General features: G+C 43.8%; 1 protein-coding gene across 1 annotated transcript in view; it reads left to right on the top strand.

The window, feature by feature from the left end:
* The window catches only part of LOC143738524 (uncharacterized), a 51,796-nt gene that overhangs the window by 11,174 nt on the left and 14,565 nt on the right, over positions 1–26,057 (top strand). Inside the window, exons 8-10 of the mRNA XM_077230508.1 lie at positions 4,670–5,573; positions 6,417–6,469; positions 21,295–21,579. Of these exons, the coding sequence (XP_077086623.1) occupies positions 4,670–5,573; positions 6,417–6,469; positions 21,295–21,579 (1,242 nt within the window). The remainder of the gene's footprint in view (positions 1–4,669; positions 5,574–6,416; positions 6,470–21,294; positions 21,580–26,057) is intronic.

Here is a 26,057-nt window from a genome sequence, read left to right as displayed (position 1 = left end):
TGTAAGAACCAATGAGGTTCATTCTTGTGTTACGCAGCACGTTTGAGCTTCTGTAACAACCAATGAGGTTCATTCTCGTGTTACGCAGCACGTTCGATCTTCTGTAAGAACCAATGAGGATCATTCTCGTGTTACGCAACACGTTTAATCTTCTGTAAGAACCAATGAGGTTCATTCTTGTGTTAAGCAGCATGTTCGATCTTCTGTAACAACCAATGAGGTTCATTCTTGTGTTACGGAGCACGTTTGAGCTTCTGTAACAACCAATGAGGTTCATTTTCGTGTTACGCAGCACGTTCGATCTTCTGTAAGAACCAATGAGGATCATTCTCGTGTTACGCAGCACGTTTGATCTTCTGCAACAACCAATGAGGTTCATTCTCGTGTTACGCAGCACGTTCGATCTTCTGTAAGAACCAATGAGGATCATTCTCGTGTTACGCAACACGTTTAATCTTCTGTAAGAACCAATGAGGTTCATTCTCATGTTACGCAGCACGTTTGATCTTCTGTAAGAACCAATGAGGTTCATTCTTGTGTTAAGCAGCACGTTCGATCTTCTGTAAGAACCAATGAGGATCATTCTCGTGTTACGCAACACGTTTAATCTTCTGTAAGAACCAATGAGGTTCATTCTTGTGTTAAGCAGCATGTTCGATCTTCTGTAAGAACCAATGAGGTTCATTCTTGTGTTACGCAGCACGTTTGAGCTTCTGTAACAACCAATGAGGTTCATTCTCGTGTTACGCAGCACGTTCGATCTTCTGTAAGAACCAATGAGGATCATTCTCGTGTTACGCAACACGTTTAATCTTCTGTAAGAACCAATGAGGTTCATTCTTGTGTTAAGCAGCATGTTCGATCTTCTGTAAGAACCAATGAGGTTCATTCTTGTGTTACGGAGCACGTTTGAGCTTCTGTAACAACCAATGAGGTTCATTTTCGTGTTACGCAGCACGTTCGATCTTCTGTAAGAACCAATGAGGATCATTCTCGTGTTACGCAGCACGTTTGATCTTCTGCAACAACCAATGAGGTTTATTCTCGTGTTACGCAGCACGTTTGAGCTTCTGTAACAACCAATGAGGTTCATTTTCGTGTTACGCAGCACGTTTGATCTCCTGCAACAACCAATAAGGTTCATTCTTGTGTTACGCAGCACGTTTGAGTTTCTGTAAGACCCAATGGGGTTCATTCTCGTGTTACGCAACACGTTTGAGCTTCTGTAAGAACCAATTAGGTTCATTCTCGTGTTACGCGGCACGTTTGATCTTCTGCAACAACCAATGAGGTTCATTCTCGTGTTACGCAGCACGTTTGATCTTCTGTAAGAACCAATGAGGTTCATTCTCGTGTTACGCAGCACGTTTGATCTTCTGTAAGAACCAATGAGGTTCATTTTTGTTTTACGCAACACGTTTGAGCTTCTGTAAGAACCAATGAGGTTCATTCTCGTGTTACGCGGCACGTTTGATCTTCTGCAACAACCAATGAGGTTCATTCTCGTGTTACGCAGAACGTTTGATCTTCTGCAACAACCAATGAGGTTCATTCTCGTGTTACGCGGCACGTTTGATCTTCTGCAACAACCAATGAGGTTCATTCTCGTGTTACGCAGCACGTTTGATCTTCTGTAAGAACCAATGAGGTTCATTTTTGTTTTACGCAACACGTTTGAGCTTCTGTAAGAACCAATGAGGTTCATTCTCGTGTTACGCAGCACGTTTGATCTTCTGTAAGAACCAATGAGGTTCATTCTCGTGTTACCCAGAACGTTTGAGCTTCTGCAACAACCAATGAGGTTAATTCTCGTGTTACGCAGCACGTTTGATCTTCTGTAAGAACCAATGAGGTTCATTCTTGTGTTACGCAGCACGTTTGATCTTCTGTAAGAACCAATGAGGTTCATTCTTGTGTTACGCAGCACGTTTGAGCTTCAGCAAGAACCAATGAGGTTCATTCTCGTCTTACGCAGCACGTTTGAGCTTCAGCAAGAACCAATGAGGTTCATTCTCGTTACGCAGCACGTTTGAGCTTCTGTAAGAACCAATGAGGTTAATTCTTGTGTTACGCAGCACGTTTGAGCTTCTGTAACAACCAATGAGGTTCATTTTCGTGTTACGCAGCACGTTCGATCTTCTGTAAGAACCAATGAGGTTAATTCTCGTCTTACGCAGCACGTTTGAGATTCTGTAACAACCAATGAGGATCATTCTCGTGTTACACAGCACGTTTGATCTTCTGTAAGAACCAATGAGGTTCATTCTTGTGTTACGCAGCACGTTTGAGCTTCTGTAACAACCAATGAGGTTCATTTTCGTGTTACGCAGCATGTTTGATCTTCTGTAAGAACCAATGAGGTTCATTCTCGTGTTACGCAGCATGTTTGATCTTCTGTAAGAACCAATGAGGTTCATTCTCGTGTTACACAGCACGTTTGATCTTCTGTAAGAACCAATGAGGTTCATTCTTGTGTTACGCAGCACGTTTGAGCTTCTGTAACAACCAATGAGGTTCATTCTTGTGTTACGCAGCACGTTTGAGCTTCTGTAACAACCAATGAGGTTCATTTTCGTGTTACGCAGCACGTTCGATCTTCTGTAAGAACCAATGAGGATCATTCTCGTGTTACGCAGCACGTTTGATCTTCTGCAACAACCAATGAGGTTCATTCTTGTATTACGCAGCACGTTTGAGCTTCAGCAAGAACCAATGAGGTTCATTCTCGTGTTACGCACCACGTTTGAGGTTCTGTAAGAACCAATGAGGTTCATTCTCGTTACGCAGCACGTTTGAGCTTCTGTAACAACCAATGAGGTTCATTTTCGTGTTACGCAGCACGTTCGATCTTCTGTAAGAACCAATGAGGTTCATTCTCGTGTTACGCAGCACGTTTGATCTTCTGCAACAACCAATGAGGTTTATTCTCGTGTTACGCAGCACGTTTGAGTTTCTGTAAGAACCAATGGGGTTCATTTTCGTGTTACGCAGCACGTTTGAGATTCTGTAAGAACCAATGAGGTTCATTCTCGTGTTACGCAGCATGTTTGAGCTTCTGTAAGAACCAATGAGGTTCATTCTCGTGTTACGCAGCACGTTTGAGCTTCTGTAAGAACCAATGAGGTTCATTCTTGTGTTACGAAGCACATTTGAGTTTCTGTAAGAACCAATGAGGTTCATTCTCGTGTTACACAGCACGTTTGAGCTTCTGTAAGAACCAATGAGGTTCATTCTCGTGTTATGCAGCACGTTTGAGCTTCTGTAAGAACCAATAAGGTTCATTCTTGTGTTACGCAGCACGTTTGAGTTTCTGTAAGAACCAATGAGGTTCATTCTTGTGTTACGCAGCACGTTTGAGTTTCTGTAAGAACCAATGAGGTTCATTCTTGTGTTACGCAGCACGTTTGAGTTTCTGTAAGAACCAATGAGGTTCATTCTCGTGATACGCAGCACGTTTGAGCTTCTGTAAGAACCAATGAGGTTCATTCTTGTGTTACGCAGCACGTTTGAGTTTCTGTAAGAACCAATGAGGTTCATTCTCGTGATACGCAGCACGTTTGAGCTTCTGTAAGAACCAATGAGGTTCATTCTCGTGTTACGCAGCACGTTTGAGCTTCTGTAATAACCAATGAGGTTCATTTTCGTGTTACGCAGCACGTTTGAGTTTCTGTAAGAACCAATGAGGTTCATTCTCGTGTTACGCAGTACGTTTGAGCTTCTGTAAGAACCAATAAGGTTCATTCTTGTGTTACACAGCACATTTGAGTTTCTGTTAGAACCAATGAGGTTCATTCTTTGTTTTACGCAGCACGTTTGAGCTTCTGTAAGAACCAATAAGGTTCATTCTTGTGTTACGCAGCACGTTTGAGCTTCTGTAAGAACCAATGAGGTTCATTCTCGTGTTACGCAGCACGTTTGAGCTTCTGTAAGGACCAATGAGGTTCATTCTCGTGTTACGCAGCACGTTTGAGTTTCTGTAAGAACCAATGAGGTTCGTTATTGTGTTACGCAGCACGTTTGAGCTTCTGTAAGGACCAATGAGGTTCATTCTCGTGTTACGCAGCACGTTTGAGTTTCTGTAAGAACCAATGAGGTTCGTTATTGTGTTACGCAGCACGTTTGAGCTTCTGTAAGGACCAATGAGGTTCATTCTTGTGTTACGCAGCACGTTTGAGCTTCCGCTAGAGGTTTGTTCTCACGCTTCAAGCCCTTTCACCGTAGCTTCTCTTTATGTTAGAAAACCTGGACTAAACCGCTCAGTTCATATGGATTTGTTTTACGATTTCTTTATTAACTTTTCGAAGCGTCAAAATGGTAGTTGCATAGACTGTCAATGGAGGGAAAGAAATCTCTCAGATTTTATTAAAAAAATCTTCATTTTTGTTCCGAAGATGAATGAAAGTCTTACGGGTTTGGAACAACATGAGGGTGAGTAATCAATGACAGAATTTACATTTTTGGGTGAACTATCCCTTTAATAATATCAAATAACATCATACAGTGTGTGTGTGTGGATATTATATTAAAAGTAAATATATTAAATATTATCATGGTTCATTAGAATAATGTTTTGTAGCAGCTATGTAGATTTTACACCAAGAACTATTTGTTTTGTTGTTGAATTTAATTGAAAATATCATGAAGACTTATGACTTGTATTTCTCGACAGGTGTAACGGCTCATTCGCTGGAAGCTCAGGCTGATCATCACAGCCAGGAAAAGGTCGTTGTGAAGAACCTCTCAGTGGAGAAACCTCACTTTTCACATGCGGCGGATGTGAATTCACAGCTTTTGAAACAAGAAGAGTCCGTAACGCCGCTGAAGAAACCGGAGGAAGAGGAGCTCAGCGGACTGGAGTTTGAGATGAAGATCGAACAAGTAGAAAAACTTGTGGATCAGACACTTAATCAAGTTCAGGCAAAGCAGAAATGTGAAGGACAAAACCACTGCCATGACGGAAACACTCGTTTATGGTGTTCAGGGAAAGCGTTTGACGATCCGGAAAATCTTATGGAGTTGGAACAACATTCCCAGAGTTTTACAGACCATTATGTGATGGAGGATCCGATGACCACGTCGACTCAGTCCGGTTTATTGGCTGTTCTGCAGAACGAGAGCTTTGGCGATGCAGACATTGAATACGACTTGAACCTTCAGGATTCCCATAGAAGCTCACCCACAACAAGCTCGTCTGACTCGACAACGTTCAACACACTCCCATCCTCACATTCAAGCTCGTGTTTGCCCAGAGTGCTCCCACAGAGTCTGAATGCCGGCCAGCACACGGGCCCCAAACCCTTCCGATGTGAGGAGTGCGGGAAAGGCTTCCCACAGAGGGGACGGCTATTAACACACAAACTAGTGCACATGGATGAAAAACCCTTCAGATGTGAGGAGTGTGGCAAAAGCTTCACACAGAGGAAGCGTCTTTTAACTCACAGACTAGTGCACACGGGTGAGAAACCCTTCCGCTGTCACCTGTGCGGAAAAACCTTCTCCAGACAGGACAACTGTCTCAGACACATGCGCTTGCACAGCGACAGTAGTAATAGTAGTAGTGTTTATTTGTCCCCGTAGGGAAAGTAGTTTGCAGCAAGCTCCGACAGACATTTAAAACAAATCACAGTTGGCATATACAAACAATAATTTAAAGCAAATTAATCTTATTTAGGATTACATTTTATTGATTAAAAATGCGTTAGAAAACGTTCATCTCGAAGAAGAGTTAATTCAGAATCAGCTACATATAGCAGACATTCATTCCCGGAGCGTCACAGTGCATTTCCCTCTTGAAGCCGAGCGTCCGGTGACTTCAGTGGCGCTGCTTTGAACAGTTTTTTTCAGTGTTTCGAAACTAGACGGTCATTGGATAAATCTGCGATTATTCCCCGCCCACGGGGCTGGACTCCGGGCTTCTGCATGATGATTGGCGGGTCTGTTGTCAATGGAGGAGTGGGCGGGGCTGGACTCCGGCCTTCTGCGTGATGATTGGAGGGTCTGTTGTGAATGAAGGAGAGGGCGGGGCTGGACTCCGGGCTTCTGAGTGATGATTGGATGATTTTGTACTATAAAAAGTCGCTGAAGTTATTCAAGCTCAGTCCCATCACAGATTTTGCAAGTGTAGTCGAAAGACAAACTGCTGCAATCTATTGATATTTACTTGGCGAAATTGCTAGCCAATTTTCATCATACACTTCACAATTATACACCACATTCCTTGTTTCAGTTTAACCTAATTCCCACATTTCCTCCGTCGAGTTTAATATCTTTTTTTAGATTGTGTTTTCATTCATTTATTCATTCATACAGTAGGCTAGGCTATAAATAAATGGAAAATTTTTATGATGTAGGCCGAAAATTAGCTTCCCCTCTTTGAAAGACTAGCAGTCGCCACTGGGCCACACTTCCCTATACAGAGATGATGAAGGTGGACAAAACCACACACACAAAGTTGTTTGTATGCCTCAAGGTGAGATTTCTTAGAATTGTTACTGTGTTGATATTAGCTTCTGATGCATTTCTGCAATAAAGGCTGTTTCACACATTCATTATGCAACATCTCCCTTTTTGCAATGTTTCCTGATTATCAAGTATGAAACAATCCCCAGGGATATTATAGTTAACTAAACCAAAAAACAACTGTCATTACATGAAATGACAGAAGCTTTATTTCATAAGTCATTGAATCATTCAGTCAACCAATTTGTTCAAAATGGCTGATTCATCCAGGGACAGAGCAGAGGTAACTGAGTAATTCACTGACTTATTTATTAAAAGGTTTCTTGCTGAAGCTCAAACGTGCTGCGTAACAGGAGAATGAACCTCATTGGTTCTTTAGGGAACTCAAACGTGCTGCGTAACAGGAGAATGAACCTCATTGGTTCTTGCTGAAGCTCAAACGTGCTGCGTAACACGATAATGAACCTCATTGGTTCTTTAGGGAACTCAAACGTGCTGCGTAACACGATAATGAACCTCATTGGTTCTTTAGGGAACTCAAACGTGCTGCGTAACAGTAGAATGAACCTCATTGGTTCTTTAGGGAACTCAAACGTGCTGCGTAACAGGAGAATGAAACTCATTGGTTCTTGCTGAAGCTCAAACGTGCTGCGTAACACGATAATGAACCTCATTGGTTCTTTAGGGAACTCAAACATGCTGCGTAACAGGAGAATGGCCCTCATTGGTTCTTTAGGGAACTCAAACGTGCTGCGTAACATGAGAATGACCCTCATTGGTTCTTTAGGGAACTCAAACGTGCTGCGTAACAGGAGAATGAACCTCATTGGTTCTTGCTGAAGCTCAAACGTGCTGCGTAACACGATAATGAACCTCATTGGTTCTTTAGGGAACTCAAACATGCTGCGTAACAGGAGAATGGCCCTCATTGGTTCTTTAGGGAACTCAAACGTGCTGCGTAACAGGAGAATGACCCTCATTGGTTCTTTAGGGAACTCAAACGTGCTGCGTAACAGGAGAATGGCCCTCATTGGTACTTTAGGGAACTCAAACGTGCTGCGTAACAGGAGAATGAACCTCATTGGTTCTTTAGGGAACTCAAACGTGCTGCGTAACAGGAGAATGAACCTCATTGGTTCTTGCTGAAGCTCAAACGTGCTGTGTAACACGATAATGAACCTCATTGGTTCTTTAGGGAACTCAAACGTGCTGCGTAACAGTAGAATGAACCTCATTGGTTCTTTAGGGAACTCAAACGTGCTGCGTAACAGGAGAATGAAACTCATTGGTTCTTGCTGAAGCTCAAACGTGCTGCGTAACACGATAATGAACCTCATTGGTTCTTTAGGGAACTCAAACATGCTGCGTAACAGGAGAATGGCCCTCATTGGTTCTTTAGGGAACTCAAACGTGCTGCGTAACATGAGAATGACCCTCATTGGTTCTTTAGGGAACTCAAACGTGCTGCGTAACAGGAGAATGAACCTCATTGGTTCTTTAGGGAACTCAAACGTGCTGCGTAACAGGAGAATGAACCTCATTGGTTCTTGCTGAAGCTCAAACGTGCTGCGTAACACGATAATGAACCTCATTGGTTCTTTAGGGAACTCAAACATGCTGCGTAACAGGAGAATGGCCCTCATTGGTTCTTTAGGGAACTCAAACGTGCTGCGTAACAGGAGAATGACCCTCATTGGTTCTTTAGGGAACTCAAACGTGCTGCGTAACAGGAGAATGGCCCTCATTGGTTCTTTAGGGAACTCAAACGTGCTGCGTAACAGGAGAATGAACCTCATTGGTTCTTGCTGAAGCTCAAACGTGCTGCGTAACACGATAATGAACCTCATTGGTTCTTTAGGGAACTCAAACATGCTGCGTAACAGGAGAATGGCCCTCATTGGTTCTTTAGGGAACTCAAACGTGCTGCGTAACATGAGAATGACCCTCATTGGTTCTTTAGGGAACTCAAACGTGCTGCGTAACAGGAGAATGAACCTCATTGGTTCTTGCTGAAGCTCAAACGTGCTGCGTAACACGATAATGAACCTCATTGGTTCTTTAGGGAACTCAAACATGCTGCGTAACAGGAGAATGGCCCTCATTGGTTCTTTAGGGAACTCAAACGTGCTGCGTAACATGAGAATGACCCTCATTGGTTCTTTAGGGAACTCAAACGTGCTGCGTAACAGGAGAATGAACCTCATTGGTTCTTGCTGAAGCTCAAACGTGCTGTGTAACACGATAATGAACCTCATTGGTTCTTTAGGGAACTCAAACGTGCTGCGTAACAGTAGAATAAACCTCATTGGTTCTTTAGGGAACTCAAACGTGCTGCGTAACAGCAGAATGAAACTCATTGGTTCTTGCTGAAGCTCAAACGTGCTGCGTAACACGATAATGAACCTCATTGGTTCTTTAGGGAACTCAAACATGCTGCGTAACAGGAGAATGGCCCTCATTGGTTCTTTAGGGAACTCAAACGTGCTGCGTAACATGAGAATGACCCTCATTGGTTCTTTAGGGAACTCAAACGTGCTGCGTAACAGGAGAATGAACCTCATTGGTTCTTGCTGAAGCTCAAACGTGCTGCGTAACACGATAATGAACCTCATTGGTTCTTTAGGGAACTCAAACATGCTGCGTAACAGGAGAATGGCCCTCATTGGTTCTTTAGGGAACTCAAACGTGCTGCGTAACAGGAGAATGACCCTCATTGGTTCTTTAGGGAACTCAAACGTGCTGCGTAACAGGAGAATGGCCCTCATTGGTTCTTTAGGGAACTCAAACGTGCTGCGTAACAGGAGAATGAACCTCATTGGTTCTTTAGGGAACTCAAACGTGCTGCGTAACAGGAGAATGAACCTCATTGGTTCTTTAGGGAACTCAAACGTGCTGCGTAACAGGAGAATGAACCTCATTGGTTCTTGCTGAAGCTCAAACGTGCTGCGTAACACGATAATGAACCTCATTGGTTCTTTAGGGAACTCAAACATGCTGCGTAACAGGAGAATGGCCCTCATTGGTTCTTTAGGGAACTCAAACGTGCTGCGTAACATGAGAATGACCCTCATTGGTTCTTTAGGGAACTCAAACGTGCTGCGTAACAGGAGAATGAACCTCATTGGTTCTTGCTGAAGCTCAAACGTGCTGCGTAACACGATAATGAACCTCATTGGTTCTTTAGGGAACTCAAACATGCTGCGTAACAGGAGAATGGCCCTCATTGGTTCTTTAGGGAACTCAAACGTGCTGTGTAACATGAGAATGACCCTCATTGGTTCTTTAGGGAACTCAAACGTGCTGCGTAACAGGAGAATGGCCCTCATTGGTTCTTTAGGGAACTCAAACTTGCTGCGTAAAAGGAGAATGAACCTCATTGGTTCTTGCTGAAGCTCAAACGTGCTGCGTAACACGATAATGAACCTCATTGGTTCTTTAGGGAACTCAAACATGCTGCGTAACAGGAGAATGGCCCTCATTGGTTCTTTAGGGATCTCAAACGTGCTGCGTAACATGAGAATGACCCTCATTGGTTCTTTAGGGAACTCAAACATGCTGCGTAACAGGAGAATGAACCTCATTGGTTCTTTAGGGAACTCAAACATGCTACGTAACACGAGAATGACCCTCATTGGTTCTTTAGGGATCTCAAACGTGCTGCGTAACATGTGAATGAACCTCATTGGTTCTTTAGGGAACTCAAACGTGCTACGTAACACGAGAATGACCCTCATTGGTTCTTTAGGGAACTCAAACGTGCTGCGTAACACGATAATGAACCTCATTGGTTCTTTAGGGAACTCAAACATGCTGCGTAACATGAGAATGACCCTCATTGGTTCTTTAGGGAACTCAAACATGCTGCGTAACATGAGAATGACCCTCATTGGTTCTTTGGGGAACTCAAACATGCTGCGTAACAGGAGAATGAACCTCATTGGTTCTTTAGGGAACTCAAACGTGCTGCGTAACACGATAATGAACCTCATTGGTTCTTTAGGGAACTCAAACATGCTGCGTAACATGAGAATGACCCTCATTGGTTCTTTAGGGAACTCAAACATGCTACGTAACACGAGAATGACCCTCATTGGTTCTTTAGGGATCTCAAACGTGCTGCGTAACACGATAATGAACCTCATTGGTTCTTTAGGGAACTCAAACATGCTGCGTAACAGGAGAATGGCCCTCATTGGTTCTTTAGGGAACTCAAACGTGCTGCGTAACACGAGAATGACCCTCATTGGTTCTTTAGGGATCTCAAACGTGCGAATGAACCTCATTGGTTCTTTAGGGAACTCAAACGTGCTACGTAACACGAGAATGACCCTCATTGGTTCTTTAGGGAACTCAAACGTGCTGCGTAACACTTGAATGAACCTCATTGGTTCTTTAGGGAACTCAAACGTGCTGCATAACACGTGAATGACCCTCATTGGTTCTTTAGGGAACTCAAACGTGCTGCGTATCACGTGAATGAACCTCATTGGTTCTTTAGAGAACTCAAACGTGCTGCGTAACACGATAATGAACCTCATTGGTTCTTTAGGGAACTCAAACGTGCTGCGTAACACTTGAATGAACCTCATTGGTTCTTTAGGGATCTCAAACGTGCTGCGTAACATGTGAATGATCCTCATTGGTTCTTTAGGGAACTCAAACGTGCTGCGTAACATGAGAATGACCCTCATTGGTTCTTTAGGGAACTCAAACGTGCTGCGTAACAGGAGAATGAACCTCATTGGTTCTTGCTGAAGCTCAAACGTGCTGCGTAACACGATAATGAACCTCATTGGTTCTTTAGGGAACTCAAACATGCTGCGTAACAGGAGAATGGCCCTCATTGGTTCTTTAGGGAACTCAAACGTGCTGTGTAACATGAGAATGACCCTCATTGGTTCTTTAGGGAACTCAAACGTGCTGCGTAACAGGAGAATGGCCCTCATTGGTTCTTTAGGGAACTCAAACGTGCTGCGTAAAAGGAGAATGAACCTCATTGGTTCTTGCTGAAGCTCAAACGTGCTGCGTAACACGATAATGAACCTCATTGGTTCTTTAGGGAACTCAAACATGCTGCGTAACAGGAGAATGGCCCTCATTGGTTCTTTAGGGATCTCAAACGTGCTGCGTAACATGAGAATGACCCTCATTGGTTCTTTAGGGAACTCAAACATGCTGCGTAACAGGAGAATGAACCTCATTGGTTCTTTAGGGAACTCAAACATGCTACGTAACACGAGAATGACCCTCTTTGGTTCTTTAGGGATCTCAAACGTGCTGCGTAACATGTGAATGAACCTCATTGGTTCTTTAGGGAACTCAAACGTGCTACGTAACACGAGAATGACCCTCATTGGTTCTTTAGGGAACTCAAACGTGCTGCGTAACACGATAATGAACCTCATTGGTTCTTTAGGGAACTCAAACATGCTGCGTAACATGAGAATGACCCTCATTGGTTCTTTAGGGAACTCAAACATGCTGCGTAACATGAGAATGACCCTCATTGGTTCTTTGGGGAACTCAAACATGCTGCGTAACAGGAGAATGAACCTCATTGGTTCTTTAGGGAACTCAAACGTGCTGCGTAACACGATAATGAACCTCATTGGTTCTTTAGGGAACTCAAACATGCTGCGTAACATGAGAATGACCCTCATTGGTTCTTTAGGGAACTCAAACATGCTACGTAACACGAGAATGACCCTCATTGGTTCTTTAGGGATCTCAAACGTGCTGCGTAACACGATAATGAACCTCATTGGTTCTTTAGGGAACTCAAACATGCTGCGTAACAGGAGAATGGCCCTCATTGGTTCTTTAGGGAACTCAAACGTGCTGCGTAACACGAGAATGACCCTCATTGGTTCTTTAGGGATCTCAAACGTGCGAATGAACCTCATTGGTTCTTTAGGGAACTCAAACGTGCTACGTAACACGAGAATGACCCTCATTGGTTCTTTAGGGAACTCAAACGTGCTGCGTAACACTTGAATGAACCTCATTGGTTCTTTAGGGAACTCAAACGTGCTGCATAACACGTGAATGACCCTCATTGGTTCTTTAGGGAACTCAAACGTGCTGCGTATCACGTGAATGAACCTCATTGGTTCTTTAGAGAACTCAAACGTGCTGCGTAACACGATAATGAACCTCATTGGTTCTTTAGGGAACTCAAACGTGCTGCGTAACACTTGAATGAACCTCATTGGTTCTTTAGGGATCTCAAATGTGCTGCGTAACATGTGAATGATCCTCATTGGTTCTTTAGGGAACTCAAACGTGCTACGTAACACGAGAATGACCCTCATTGGTTCTTTAGGGAACTCAAACGTGCTGCATAACACGTGAATGACCCTCATTGGTTCTTTAGGGAACTCAAACGTGCTGCGTATCACGTGAATGAACCTCATTGGTTCTTTAGAGAACTCAAACGTGCTGCGTAACACGATAATGAACCTCATTGGTTCTTTAGGGAACTCAAACATGCTGCCTAACAGGAGAATGGCCCTCATTGGTTCTTTAGGGAACTCAAACGTGCTGTGTAACATGAGAATGACCCTCATTGGTTCTTTAGGGAACTCAAACATGCTGCGTAACATGAGAATGACCCGCATTGGTTCTTTAGGGAACTCAAATGTGCTGCGTAACACGATAATGAACCTCATTGGTTCTTTAGGGAACTCAAACATGCTGCGTAACATGAGAATGACCCTCATTGGTTCTTTAGGGAACTCAAACATGCTCCGTAACACGAGAATGACCCTCATTGGTTCTTTAGGGATCTCAAACGTGCTGCGTAACATGTGAATGAACCTCATTGGTTCTTGCTGAAGCTCAAACATGCTGCGTAAAAGGAGAATGAACCTCATTGGTTCTTTAGGGAACTCAAACGTGCTGCGTAACACGATAATGAACCTCATTGGTTCTTTAGGGAACTCAAACATGCTGCGTAACACGATAATGAACCTCATTGGTTCTTTAGGGAACTCAAATGTGCTGTGTAACAGGAGAATGACCCTCATTGGTTCTTTAGGGATCTCAAACGTGCTGCGTAACATGTGAATGAACCTCATTGGTTCTTTAGGGAACTCAAACATACTGCGTAACACGATAATGAACCTCATTGGTTCTTTAGGGAACTCAAATGTGCTGTGTAACAGGAGAATGACCCTCATTGGTTCTTTAGGGATCTCAAACGTGCTGCGTAACATGTGAATGAACCTCATTGGTTCTTTAGGGAACTCAAACGTGCTACGTAACACGAGAATGACCCTCATTGGTTCTTTAGGGAACTCAAACGTGCTGCGTAACACTTGAATGAACCTCATTGGTTCTTTAGGGAACTCAAACGTGCTGCATAACACGTGAATGACCCTCATTGGTTCTTTAGGGAACTCAAACGTGCTGCGTAACATGAGAATGACCCTCATTGGTTCTTTAGAGAACTCAAACGTGCTGCGTAACACGATAATGAACCTCATTGGTTCTTTAGGGAACTCAAACGTGCTGCATAACAGGAGAATGGCCCTCATTGGTTCTTTAGGGAACTCAAACGTGCTGCGTAACACGAGAATGACCCTCATTGGTTCTTTAGGGAACTCAAACATGCTGCGTAACATGTGAATGACCCTCATTGGTTCTTTAGGGAACTCAAACGTGCTACGTAACCCGAGAATGACCCTCATTGGTTCTTTAGGGAACTCAAACGTGCTGCGTAACACTTGAATGAACCTCATTGGTTCTTTAGGGAACTCAAACGTGCTGCATAACACGTGAATGACCCTCATTGGTTCTTTAGGGAACTCAAACGTGCTGCGTAACATGAGAATGACCCTCATTGGTTCTTTAGAGAACTCAAACGTGCTGCGTAACACGATAATGAACACGATAATGAACCTCATTGGTTCTTTAGGGAACTCAAACGTGCTGCGTAACAGAAGAATGAACCTCATTGGTTCTTTAGGGAACTCAAACATGCTGCGTAACAGGAGAATGACCCTCATTGGTTCTTTAGGGAACTCAAACGTGCTTCGTAACACGATAATGAACCTCATTGGTTCTTTAGGGAACTCAAACATGCTGCGTAACAGGAGAATGGCCCTCATTGGTTCTTTAGGGAACTCAAACGTGCTGCGTAACATGAGAATGACCCTCATTGGTTCTTTAGGGAACTCAAACGTGCTGCGTAACATGATAATGAACCTCATTGGTTCTTTAGGGAACTCAAACATGCTGCGTAACAGGAGAATGGCCCTCATTGGTTCTTTAGGGAACTCAAACGTGCTGCGTAACATGAGAATGACCCTCATTGGTTCTTTAGAGGACTCAAACGTGCTGCGTAACACGATAATGAACTTCATTGGTTCTTTAGGGAACTCAAACGTGCTGCGTAACAGGAGAATGACCCTCATTGGTTCTTTAGGGATCTCAAACGTGCTGCGTAACACGAGAATGACCCTCATTGGTTCTTTAGGGATCTCAAACGTGCTGCGTAACATGTGAATGAACCTCATTGGTTCTTGCTGAAGCTCAAACGTGCTGCGTAACAGGAGAATGAACCTCATTGGTTCTTTAGGGAACTCAAACGTGCTGCGTAACACGATAATGAACCTCATTGGTTCTTTAGAGAACTCAAACGTGCTGCGTAACAGGAGAATGACCCTCATTGGTTCTTTAGGGATCTCAAACGTGCTGCGTAACACGAGAATGAACCTCATTGGTTCTTTAGGGAACTCAAACGTGCTGCGTAACACGATAATGAACCTCATTGGTTCTTTAGGGATCTCAAACGTGCTGCGTAACAGGAGAATGACCCTCATTGGTTCTTTAGGGATCTCAAACGTGCTGCGTAACACGAGAATGACCCTCATTGGTTCTTTAGGGATCTCAAACGTGCTGCGTAACACGAGAATGACCCTCATTGGTTCTTTAGGGATCTCAAACGTGCTGCGTAACATGTGAATGAACCTCATTGGTTCTTGCTGAAGCTCAAACGTGCTGCGTAACAGGAGAATGAACCTCATTGGTTCTTTAGGGAACTCAAACGTGCTGCGTAACACGATAATGAACCTCATTGGTTCTTTAGAGAACTCAAACGTGCTGCGTAACACGATAATGAACCTCATTGGTTCTTTAGGGAACTCAAATGTGCTGTGTAACAGGAGAATGACCCTCATTGGTTCTTTAGGGATCTCAAACGTGCTGCGTAACATGTGAATGAACCTCATTGGTTCTTGCTGAAGCTCAAGCGTGCTGCGTAGCAGGAGAATGAACCTCATTGGTTCTTTAGGGAACTCAAACGTGCTGCGTAACACGATAATGAACCTCATTGGTTCTTTAGGGAACTCAAACATGCTGCGTAACAGGAGAATGGCCCTCATTGGTTCTTTAGGGAACTCAAACGTGCTGCGTAACACGAGAATAACCCTCATTGGTTCTTTAGGGATCTCAAACGTGCTGCGTAACATGTGAATGAACCTCATTGGTTCTTTAGGGAACTCAAACGTGCTACGTAACACGAGAATGACCCTCATTGGTTCTTTAGGGATCTCAAACGTGCTGCGCAACATGTGAATGAACCTCATTGGTTCTTTAGGGAACTCAAACGTGCTACGTAACACGATAATGAACCTCATTGGTTCTTTAGGGAACTCAAACGTGCTGCGTAACAGGAGAATGGCCCTCATTGGTTCTTTAGGGAACTCAAACGTGCTGCGTAACAGGAGAATGAACCTCATTGGTTCTTTAGGGAACTCAAACATGCTGCGTAACAGGAGAATGACCCTCATTGGTTCTTTAGGGAACTCAAACGTGCTGCGTAACACGATAATGAACCTCATTGGTTCTTTAGGGAACTCAAACGTGCTGCGTAACAGGAGAATGAAACTCATTGGTTCTTGCTGAAGCTCAAACGTGCTGCGTAACAGGATAATGACCCTCATTGGTTCTTTAGGGAACTCAAACGTGCTGCGTAACATGATAATGAACCTCATTGGTTCTTTAGGGAACTCAAACATGCTGCGTAACAGGAGAATGACCCTCATTGGTTCTTTAGGGAACTCAAACGTGCTGCGTAACATGATAATGAACCTCATTGGTTCTTTAGGGAACTCAAACGTGCTGCGTAACATGAGAATGACCCTCATTGGTTCTTTAGGGAACTCAAACGTGCTGCGTAACATGATAATGAACCTCATTGGTTCTTTAGGGAACTCAAACATGCTGCGTAACAGGAGAATGAACCTCATTGGTTCTTTAGAGAACTCAAACGTGCTGCGTAACACGATAATGAACCTCATTGGTTCTTTAGGGAACTCAAACGTGCTGCGTAACACGATAATGAACCTCATTGGTTCTTTAGGGAACTCAAACGTGCTGCGTAACATGAGAATGACCCTCATTGGTTCTTTAGGGAACTCAAACGTGCTGCGTAACATGATAATGAACCTCATTGGTTCTTTAGGGAACTCAAACATGCTGCGTAACAGGAGAATGGCCCTCATTGGTTCTCTAGGGAACTCAAACGTGCTGCGTAACAGGAGAATGAACCTCATTGGTTCTTTAGAGAACTCAAACGTGCTGCGTAACACGATAATGAACCTCATTGGTTCTTTAGGGAACTCAAACATGCTGCGTAACACGAGAATGACCCTCATTGGTTCTTTAGGGATCTCAAATGTGCTGCGTAACATGTGAATGAACCTCATTGGTTCTTTAGGGAACTCAAACGTGCTGCGTAACACGAGAATGACCCTCATTGGTTCTTTAGGGAACTCAAACGTGCTGCGTAACACTTGAATGAAACTCATTGGTTCTTTAGGGAACTCAAACGTGCTGCATAACACGTGAATGACCCTCATTGGTTCTTTAGGGAACTCAAATGTGCTGCGTAACACGAGAATGACCCTCATTGGTTCTTTAGGGAACTCAAACGTGCTGCGTAACACTTGAATGAAACTCATTGGTTCTTTAGGGAACTCAAACGTGCTGCGTAACATGTGAATGACCCTCATTGGTTCTTTAGGGAACTCAAACGTGCTGCATAACACGTGAATGACCCTCATTGGTTCTTTAGGGAACTCAAATGTGCTGCGTAACACGAGAATGACCCTCATTGGTTCTTTAGGGAACTCAAACGTGCTGCGTAACACTTGAATGAAACTCATTGGTTCTTTAGGGAACTCAAACGTGCTGCATAACACGTGAATGAACCTCATTGGTACTTTAGGGAACTCAAACGTGCTGCGTAACAGGAGAATGAATCTCATTGGTTCTTTAGGGAACTCAAACGTGCTGCGTAACACTTGAATGAAACTCATTGGTTCTTTAGGGAACTCAAACGTGCTGCATAACACGTGAATGACCCTCATTGGTTCTTTAGGGAACTCAAATGTGCTGCGTAACACGAGAATGACCCTCATTGGTTCTTTAGGGAACTCAAACGTGCTGCGTAACAGGAGAATGAATCTCATTGGTTCTCGCACGTCAATCGAACATGCTTGAACTTCCTTTTACCATAACTTATGTGTAGATGAATGTTTATATGTGAATAAAAGGCAAAATTTCATCATATAAAGCAACCGAGACTCTTCAGAAAATTTTGATTAAACCACTCAGTTCATATGGATTGGTTTTATCTCTTTATGAACTTTTTGAAGGGTTAAAGTGGTAGTTACATGGACTGTCAAGGGACTGACAGAAATCTCTCAGATTTCATTTAAATTATCTTCATTAGTGTTTAAAGATGAACTAAAGTCTTGAGGGTTTGGAACGACACGAGGGTAATTAATGACAGGATTTTCATTTTTTGGGTGAACAAACCCTTTAAAGCTGCAGTAGGTAACTTTTGTAACCAGATATTTGTTAAAACTGTCATTATGTCCTGACAGTAGAATATGAGACAGATAATCTGTGAAAAAATCAAGCTCCTCTGGCTCCTCCCTGTGGTCATATTGCCATTTGCAGAAATACACCGCTCCCGGTCATAAACAACCAATCAGAGCCAGGAGGAATGTCTTAGCAGTGTCAATCACGCTCGTGTACGCGCTGATGAACGAGTTCGAACAGGATCACGAACGTGCATCACAGAACAGAGCAAAGCGAGCATTTGTGCTTATAAAACTTAAAGTTTTGTATTTATTTTTGAAATGACCGATCGTTTCGCTAGATAAGACCCTTATTCATCGTCTGGTACCGTTTAAAGCCCTTTGAAGCTGCACTGAAACTGTCATTTGGTCCTTGAAACGTTTGTGTCCTATTGAAGTCCATTATATGGAGAAAAAGCCTGGAATGTTTTCATCAAAAACCTTCATTTCTTTTCGACTGAAGAAAGAAAGACATGGACATCTTGGATGACATGGGGGTGAGTAAATTATCAGCAAAAGTTTTTTTAAAAGTGAACTAATCCTTTAACGTTATCTTACTAGGTATTTATAACTTATAGAAAGAGTGCAACGTTATAAAGTTACATGTATTGCAAAATACATAATTTGAGGACCAAGTTTCTAGTCAAAGTATGGGCAGGCCATAGTCAATGTAAAGCATATTGTTGATGTTTCGTCCCTATTCAGACTGATCTCATGAAATGGCGTATGTATGACACGCCAATTCGTATTTCCATTTTTGGCGTGCTATCAACACGCATAATCACTTTCAGCGTGTTTATCAACGCCGTTGACTTAACGTTACATCACTGTATATATAAATATATGACCTACCCCAACCCCGTCCCTAAACCTACCCGTCACTGGGGTTAATACCATTTATGAGTCTTCCCCTACCATCATAGGAAAAAATATATCGCTCCCCAGATGTAGATATACATTTTGCTTCGTTTCGCTCGGACATTTAACGGTGTACACATACACACGGAATCACTCGGACATTTAATGGCGTAGACATACACGCGGAAGATGACGGTTCGTTTCGGCGTGGACATACACGCAGATAGCTAAAAATGCGTATAGATAACACGCCACTTGACTTGAAAGTGGCGTGTATGTTTACGCAAAGTCATGATGTCATGTTGCCCTATTAGTGAATGTTCCATAACTGTTTATAATCCGCCGTCATCGGTGGTCCTGCTTACTAGCCTGTGCGTTCACGGCAGGCTCCGCTGTGGGGAAGGAGCTGTGGAGGGTGGAGCTGTGGAGGGAGGAGCTGTGGGGGGAGGAGCTGTGGAGGGAGGAGCTGTGGGGGAGGAGCTGTGGAGGGAGGAGCTGTGGAGGGAGGAGCTGTGGGGGAAGGAGCTGTGGAGGGAGGAGCTGTGGAGGGAGGAGCTGTGGGGGGAGGAGCTGTGGGGGAGGAGCTGTGGAGGGAGGAGCTGTGGGGGGAGGAGCTGTGGAGGGAGGAGCTGTGGGGGAGGAGCTGTGGAGGGAGGAGCTGTGGGGAGGAGCTGTGGAGGGAGGAGCTGTGGAGGGAGGAGCTGTGGAGGGAGGAGCTGTGGGGGAGGAGCTGTGGAGGGAGGAGCTGTGGAGGGAGGAGCTTTGGGGGGAGGAGCTGTGGAGGGAGGAGCTGTGGAGGGAGGAGCTGTGGAGGGAGGAGCTGTGGAGGGAGGAGCTGTGGAGGGAGGAGCTTTGGGGGGAGGAGCTGTGGAGGGAGGAGCTGTGGAGGGAGGAGCTGTGGAGGGAGGAGCTGTGGGGGAGGAGCTGTGGAGGGAGGAGCTGTGGAGGGAGGAGTTGTGGGGAGGAGCTGTGGAGGGAGGAGCTGTGGGGGTAGGAGCTGTGGAGGGAGGAGCTGTGGAGGAGGAGCTGTGGGGGGAGGAGCTGTGGGGGAGGAGCTGTGGGGGAGGAGCTGTGGAGGGAGGAGCTGTGGGGGAGGAGCTGTGGAGGGAGGAGCTGTGGAGGGAGGAGCTGTGGAGAGAGGAGCTGTGGGGGGAGGAGCTGTGGGGGAGGAGCTGTGGGGGAGGAGCTGTGGAGGGAGGAGCTGTGGAGGGAGGAGCTGTGGGGGTAGGAGCTGTGGAGGAGGAGCTGTGGAGGCAGGAGCTGTGGGGGGAGGAGCTGTGGGGGGAGGAGCTGTGGGGGAGGAGCTGTGGGGGAGGAGCTGTGGAGGGAGGAGCTGTGGGGGTAGGAGCTGTGGAGGAGGAGCTGTGGAGGGAGGAGCTGTGGGGGAGGAGCTGTGGAGGGAGGAGCTGTGGGGGAGGAGCTGTGGAGGGAGGAGCTGTGGAGGGAGGAGCTGTGGAGAGAGGAGCTGTGGGGGAGGAGCTGTGGGGGAGGAGCTGTGGGGGAGGAGCTGTGGGGGTAGGAGCTGTGGAGGAGGAGCTGTGGAGGGAGGAGCTGTGGGGGAGGAGCTGTGGAGGGAGGAGCTGTGGGGGAGGAGCTGTGGAGGGAGGAGCTGTGGAGGGAGGGCTGTAGCGCAGCAGAGAGCTGTGGACCTGTAAGTTGTGCTTGTTCAAATTTTCAGGCTAAGTCAACATTTTCTCAAAACTCCCTACTGCAACTTTAATGTTGAGATTCTCGCAAGACAGTATTATGTCCAATAACTAATGAATAAATAATATATTCAATAATAAATCTTTCAATAAAAAATAACATTAAAGAAATATATAAATAAATAAATTACGTTTAAATAAATAACAAAACTTTAATATACAGAAAATCAAATACAGAAATGGCTTAATGTAAGTCTTATCTTTAAATTATTTTTTTCGACTGTCTTGTTAAAGAAAAGTATTAATGAGTTGAAAAGACTGTGTGTAACTGTAATATCTTCAGTATCTATTGATTGCGCCTTTTCCTACAAATAAATACATTTTGGACCTGCCGCTGCTCGCGTGTCTTTTACTTTGGTGAGCGTTTCCTTCACCGGAAACACGTCACGCCCCCGAATGAGCAGGACCCAGAGAAGCAGCAATGGTGGATTATGTTATTCTCCATAGTAATGTAACTGCAGAGAGCTTTGATCGCGAGATTCGCTCCGCGGGGATGTTCCAGACTCAGATCTCCGCGATCATGAAGGCGGCCGCGGTGGAGATCAGTCAGTTGCTGGAGGAAGAGGCTGCAGCTCTTCATCAGGAGATCCGGAGGAGGAACCAGGAGATCCAGGGCCTGAAGACTAAACTACTGAGAGCCACTGCTGAGAGATGCTCTGTCGGCGTACAGGTGGAGCTCATGGACACGAGTGAGTCTGAGCTGATATCAAAAAACATCATAGCCTACTGTGTGTGTGTGTGTGTGTGTGTGTGTGTGAGAGAGGGAGAGGGTTTATGTGTGTGGGGGGTATATATACATTTATTTAAAACAATTATATGCTAATATATTTTTTTTTACTAATTATGTTTTTTAACTAATTATATTTCTATAATATTAGTTTTTAAATAAATATATATATTACCATATAATTTTTTATTACATTTATTTTAATATATATAAATATATAATGGTTTTATATGGTAACTCTATATTTATGTTAAAACTAATAAAAATAAATATAATACAATATATATATTATTATTGAAATAATGTATATATAAAATAATATTTGAAATATATGCATGTTACTTTTCTGTAATATTAGTAAAAAATAATAAGTATAACATTTGTAAAATACATGTGTATAATTATATTAAAAACTTTTTTGAAAACTGGTGATATATTTATGTATTATATATTTATTACGTTTTTACACATTTTATACTTATGAACAGTGAAAGTAAAAGTAGCTCTTACAATACATATCATTGCATATCTTTAATATTTCAACTTTAATTTAGTAGTACAGTGAATATTTTGAGCTGCTCCAGCAGAGCTCAACCAGCTCTATCTTCAATGTTAATGTACAAAAGAAAAAGACAGCAGCAGGAATATTAGACTGCTGTTACTTTAAGAGCTGCACGTATCCAACAAATTGTTACATATCTGATTTCTTTTCAACTGTTTACGTTCACTTAAGACATAACCGACTGTTTCACAAGGATATTTGCCTATACAGGCATTTTGACATAATTCGTTTTTTCTGTTTACGCCCAAGAAGATGCGAAAGAGAACTCATTTTATAGGTTATTCACGCGCTGTCTGAGAGTCAGCTTTCTGGACGCATGTTCCGGGAAAACGTCATGTGATAACTGTACCTGCTTCCTGTAATAATGTAGGGAACCACTCGTTATACATAAATCATTTTTATGTGTGCTGAGTATTCATTCGATCAGCAATCAAGAACATGCAACAGAAGTGCTCTCTCTCTCTCTCTTTACCGTCAGTTAAAGTAATATGCTCCTTATTTTACTCTCTTTTGCTATTGCCATATCCGACCGAACTTCAAACTTTCCAGTGATGTCTGGGAAAAAGGCATGTGTGCTCGACTAGCTCGCGCGTCTGTTACGCCTAAAACCAAAATAAATTACAGATTTGGTGGGTGAGGGCGAGGGTGATCCTCGCTCCGATGCGGGACAACAGGTCATCAAACTGGGCGCGGGACAGGCGGAAGTACCGCTGAAAGCGGCCGTTATCCAGGCGCAGCTCCTGGAGCAAATGGTGAAACTCGCCGAACTGGGTTCGCCTCCGAAGGGTCTGGTGGATCCAAATACGGCGACGATGATCCCTACGCCGCTGTTCTAAATACAGAGCGGTGACTCTCTCGATGAATGCTCAATCAACATCAGCCATCTTGTAAAAAGATGGCCGCCAACAGATTTCGCCTCCGACGCGCGTGACTGAGGAGGACTGGCCCCCCGACTGACTGTGCGTTCACACCAGACGCGAATAGAGCAACAAATTTGCGCCTGCCGCGTCTAGTTATACGCTTGAACACTTTGAATCCATCCAATTTCGCTCTTGACAGGCGTAAACTTCGCTTCAAACTTTTTACGCGCGTCAATTTCGCTCGACGCTCGAATGGATTCAAAGTGTTCAAGCGTATAACTAGACGCGGCAGGCGCAAATTTGTTGCTCTATTCGCGTCTGGTGTGAACGCACAGTCAGTCGGGGGGCCAGTCCTCCTCTGCCAACGAACGAACAGTGTATGATTATGATTCAGGCAGCAACACAGCTCAAAAGTCAGATTGGATCGGAACATTGTATTATGCATTTCATCTGGTTGAAGATCGGAGTCATCACACATTTCTTCATTAGGAATAAATATATCCTATAATATCCCACCAGTAACTGTCTCACCTCCTTTTTGGTCTTAGGACTTCAGCAGTTTTATCAATTATTGTCTTATCAATTTGGGGATGCACATGCCCATGTCCCAAGTGAAAGCCCATATACTGTACCTCCACACGGCCAATTGCACACTTCTGCTGGTTCGCTGTCAAGTCAAGTCATCCTCATTTATATAGCGCTTTTAACAATGTAGATTGTTTCAAAGCAGCTTTACAGAGATAAACATATAATTTAAGGTAACAGAGATTGGTTTAGTTTTATAGTGGTTCATGAAAAATGTTTTTTCCAGCTAAAGTTAGTTTTGATTGATTCACTTCCGTCTAAATGATCATTTGTTATTAAATTAGGGGCCGCTAAGACGACACCGTTCTCTCTAAACAGACTTTAAACGTGAACCTGTGATAGACGCTGATGGCGTTCACATGCGCATTAAGAATTTATTCTATAGTTATGTGCGTTTGAATATATGTGCGCAGGTTTGTGATTCCTTACAAACCATGCCTAAACAAACTACTTGTCTTGTCTATAAATTTTGATGCAGAATTTTATTTTATCTTATCACTTCGGGTAGGTACGCGAACCGAAAAATTCCACAAGGCTTTATCTGTAGAGTGGTATAGGGATCCTCCAAGCTAAACCATTTAGTGCTTTGTAAGTAATCAGCAATATTTTAAAATTTATACGATGTTTAATAGGGAGCCAATGCAGTGTTGACAGAACCGGGCTAATATGGTCGTACTTCCTGGTTCTGGTAAGAACTCTAGCGGCTGCGTTTTGAACTAGCTGTAGTTTGTTTATTAAGCGTGCAGGGCAACCACCCAGTAGAGCATTACAATAATCTAGCCTTGATGTCATGAACGCATGAACTAGTTGTTCCGCATTTGTCAATGAGAGCATATGACGTAATTTAGATATATTTTTAAGATGGAAAAATGCGGTTTTACAGACACTAGATACGTGACTTTCAAATCAAAGATTGGTATCAAAGAGCACACCCAGGTTCCTAACTGACGGCGAAGACTTAACAGAGCAGCCATCAAGTGTTAGACAGTATTCTAGGTTATTACGTGTGGAAGTTTTTTTTCCAATAATTAGAATCTCTGTTTTTTCAGAATTTAGTAGTAGGAAATTACTAGTCATCCAATTTTTTATATCAGCTATGCATTCCGATAATTTTGTGAATTGATGAGTTTCGTTAGGTTTGGAAGTAATATAGAGCTGAGTATCATCAGCATAACAGTGAAAACTAATTCCATGTTTCCTAATGATATCTCCTAAAGGTAGCATGTACAGAGTGAACAGCAGCGGTCCTAGTACTGAGCCTTGTGGTACGCCATACTGAACTTGTGATCGATAAGACATCTCTTCATTTACTGCTACAAACAGATAGCGGTCAGATAAATATGATTTCAACCATGCTAATGCAATTCCACTAATGCCAACATAGTTTTTTAGTCTATTTAAGAGAATGTTGTGCTCAATGGTGTCAAATGCAGCACTAAGATCAAGTAACACTAATAGAGAGATACAACCACGATCGGATGATAAGAGCAAATCCGTATCCTAGAGACAAAGGCGAATTAATGATGTTAAGAAGAGGATCTATGACTTCTGGAAGCATCTCTTTCAGTAGTTTAGTCGGTATAGGGTCTTACATACATGTTGTCAATTTAGATGAATTAACGAGTTTGCAAAATTCTTCCTCTCCTATGGCAATGAATGAATCAAATTTTACCTCAGGGAGACTATAATGCACTCCCTGATGCGATACTGTAGTAGACGGTTGCATAGTTATAATTTTGTCCCTAATATTATCAATCTTAGGAGAGAGCAGAAAGAGAGAGAGAGGGTTTGGAGAGAGAGAGATTAGGGAGGGGCATGCCAACCCCGGGGCACGGCACCAGATGATCCGCAGCCAGCTGGATGGCCTGATTCAGTGACGCCAGGCAGTGGCACTGGACCTACTCAGCCGTTCCTCGTGGAAGCCGAGCAATGAACTGCTCCACTGCCACCAGATCGGCCACTTCCTAGACGTCGCTTGTTTTGGCCATCAGCCACTTTCGGCAAGTGTCCGGCCATGACAAAAGGCCAGCTCCACTGAGAGGAAGGGAAGACAATGTTTTTCAGGGAAGTCATAGGCCAGGAGGTTCGCTACAGGTACCTGTTGCTCTGCCTCCCCAGATAGCAGTGGGATCAGGCGCACCGGCCATTGGCTGCGCGCCCATCCACATGCCTCTTATTTCAAAGAGGTCCACAAACTCCTTTGGGTAGTCCTGTGGACCCATCTCATGTCCTGCTTGCAAGACACTGTCGGCACACTGCCTCGTATAATCTCAACATAAACATTCCAAACACAATCAGTGCATGAGTCTCTCTCTCCCTGTCCCAGATCTGTGGGGCGCTTATATCCCACCTCTCCACTAATCACTGGAATTAGAGACAGGTGTTAATTATCATGTACCTGACCTCATTATCCCCGCTCGTCTCCACACTCAT

This window comes from Siphateles boraxobius, unplaced genomic scaffold, assembly GCF_051911475.1.
Source record: "Siphateles boraxobius isolate OS27281-9 unplaced genomic scaffold, OSU_SipBor_1 146, whole genome shotgun sequence".
Classification (NCBI taxonomy): domain Eukaryota; kingdom Metazoa; phylum Chordata; class Actinopteri; order Cypriniformes; family Leuciscidae; genus Siphateles; species Siphateles boraxobius.
The sequence above is the reverse complement of the archived record's forward strand: the minus strand, read 5'-3'. Positions and strand labels throughout refer to the sequence as shown.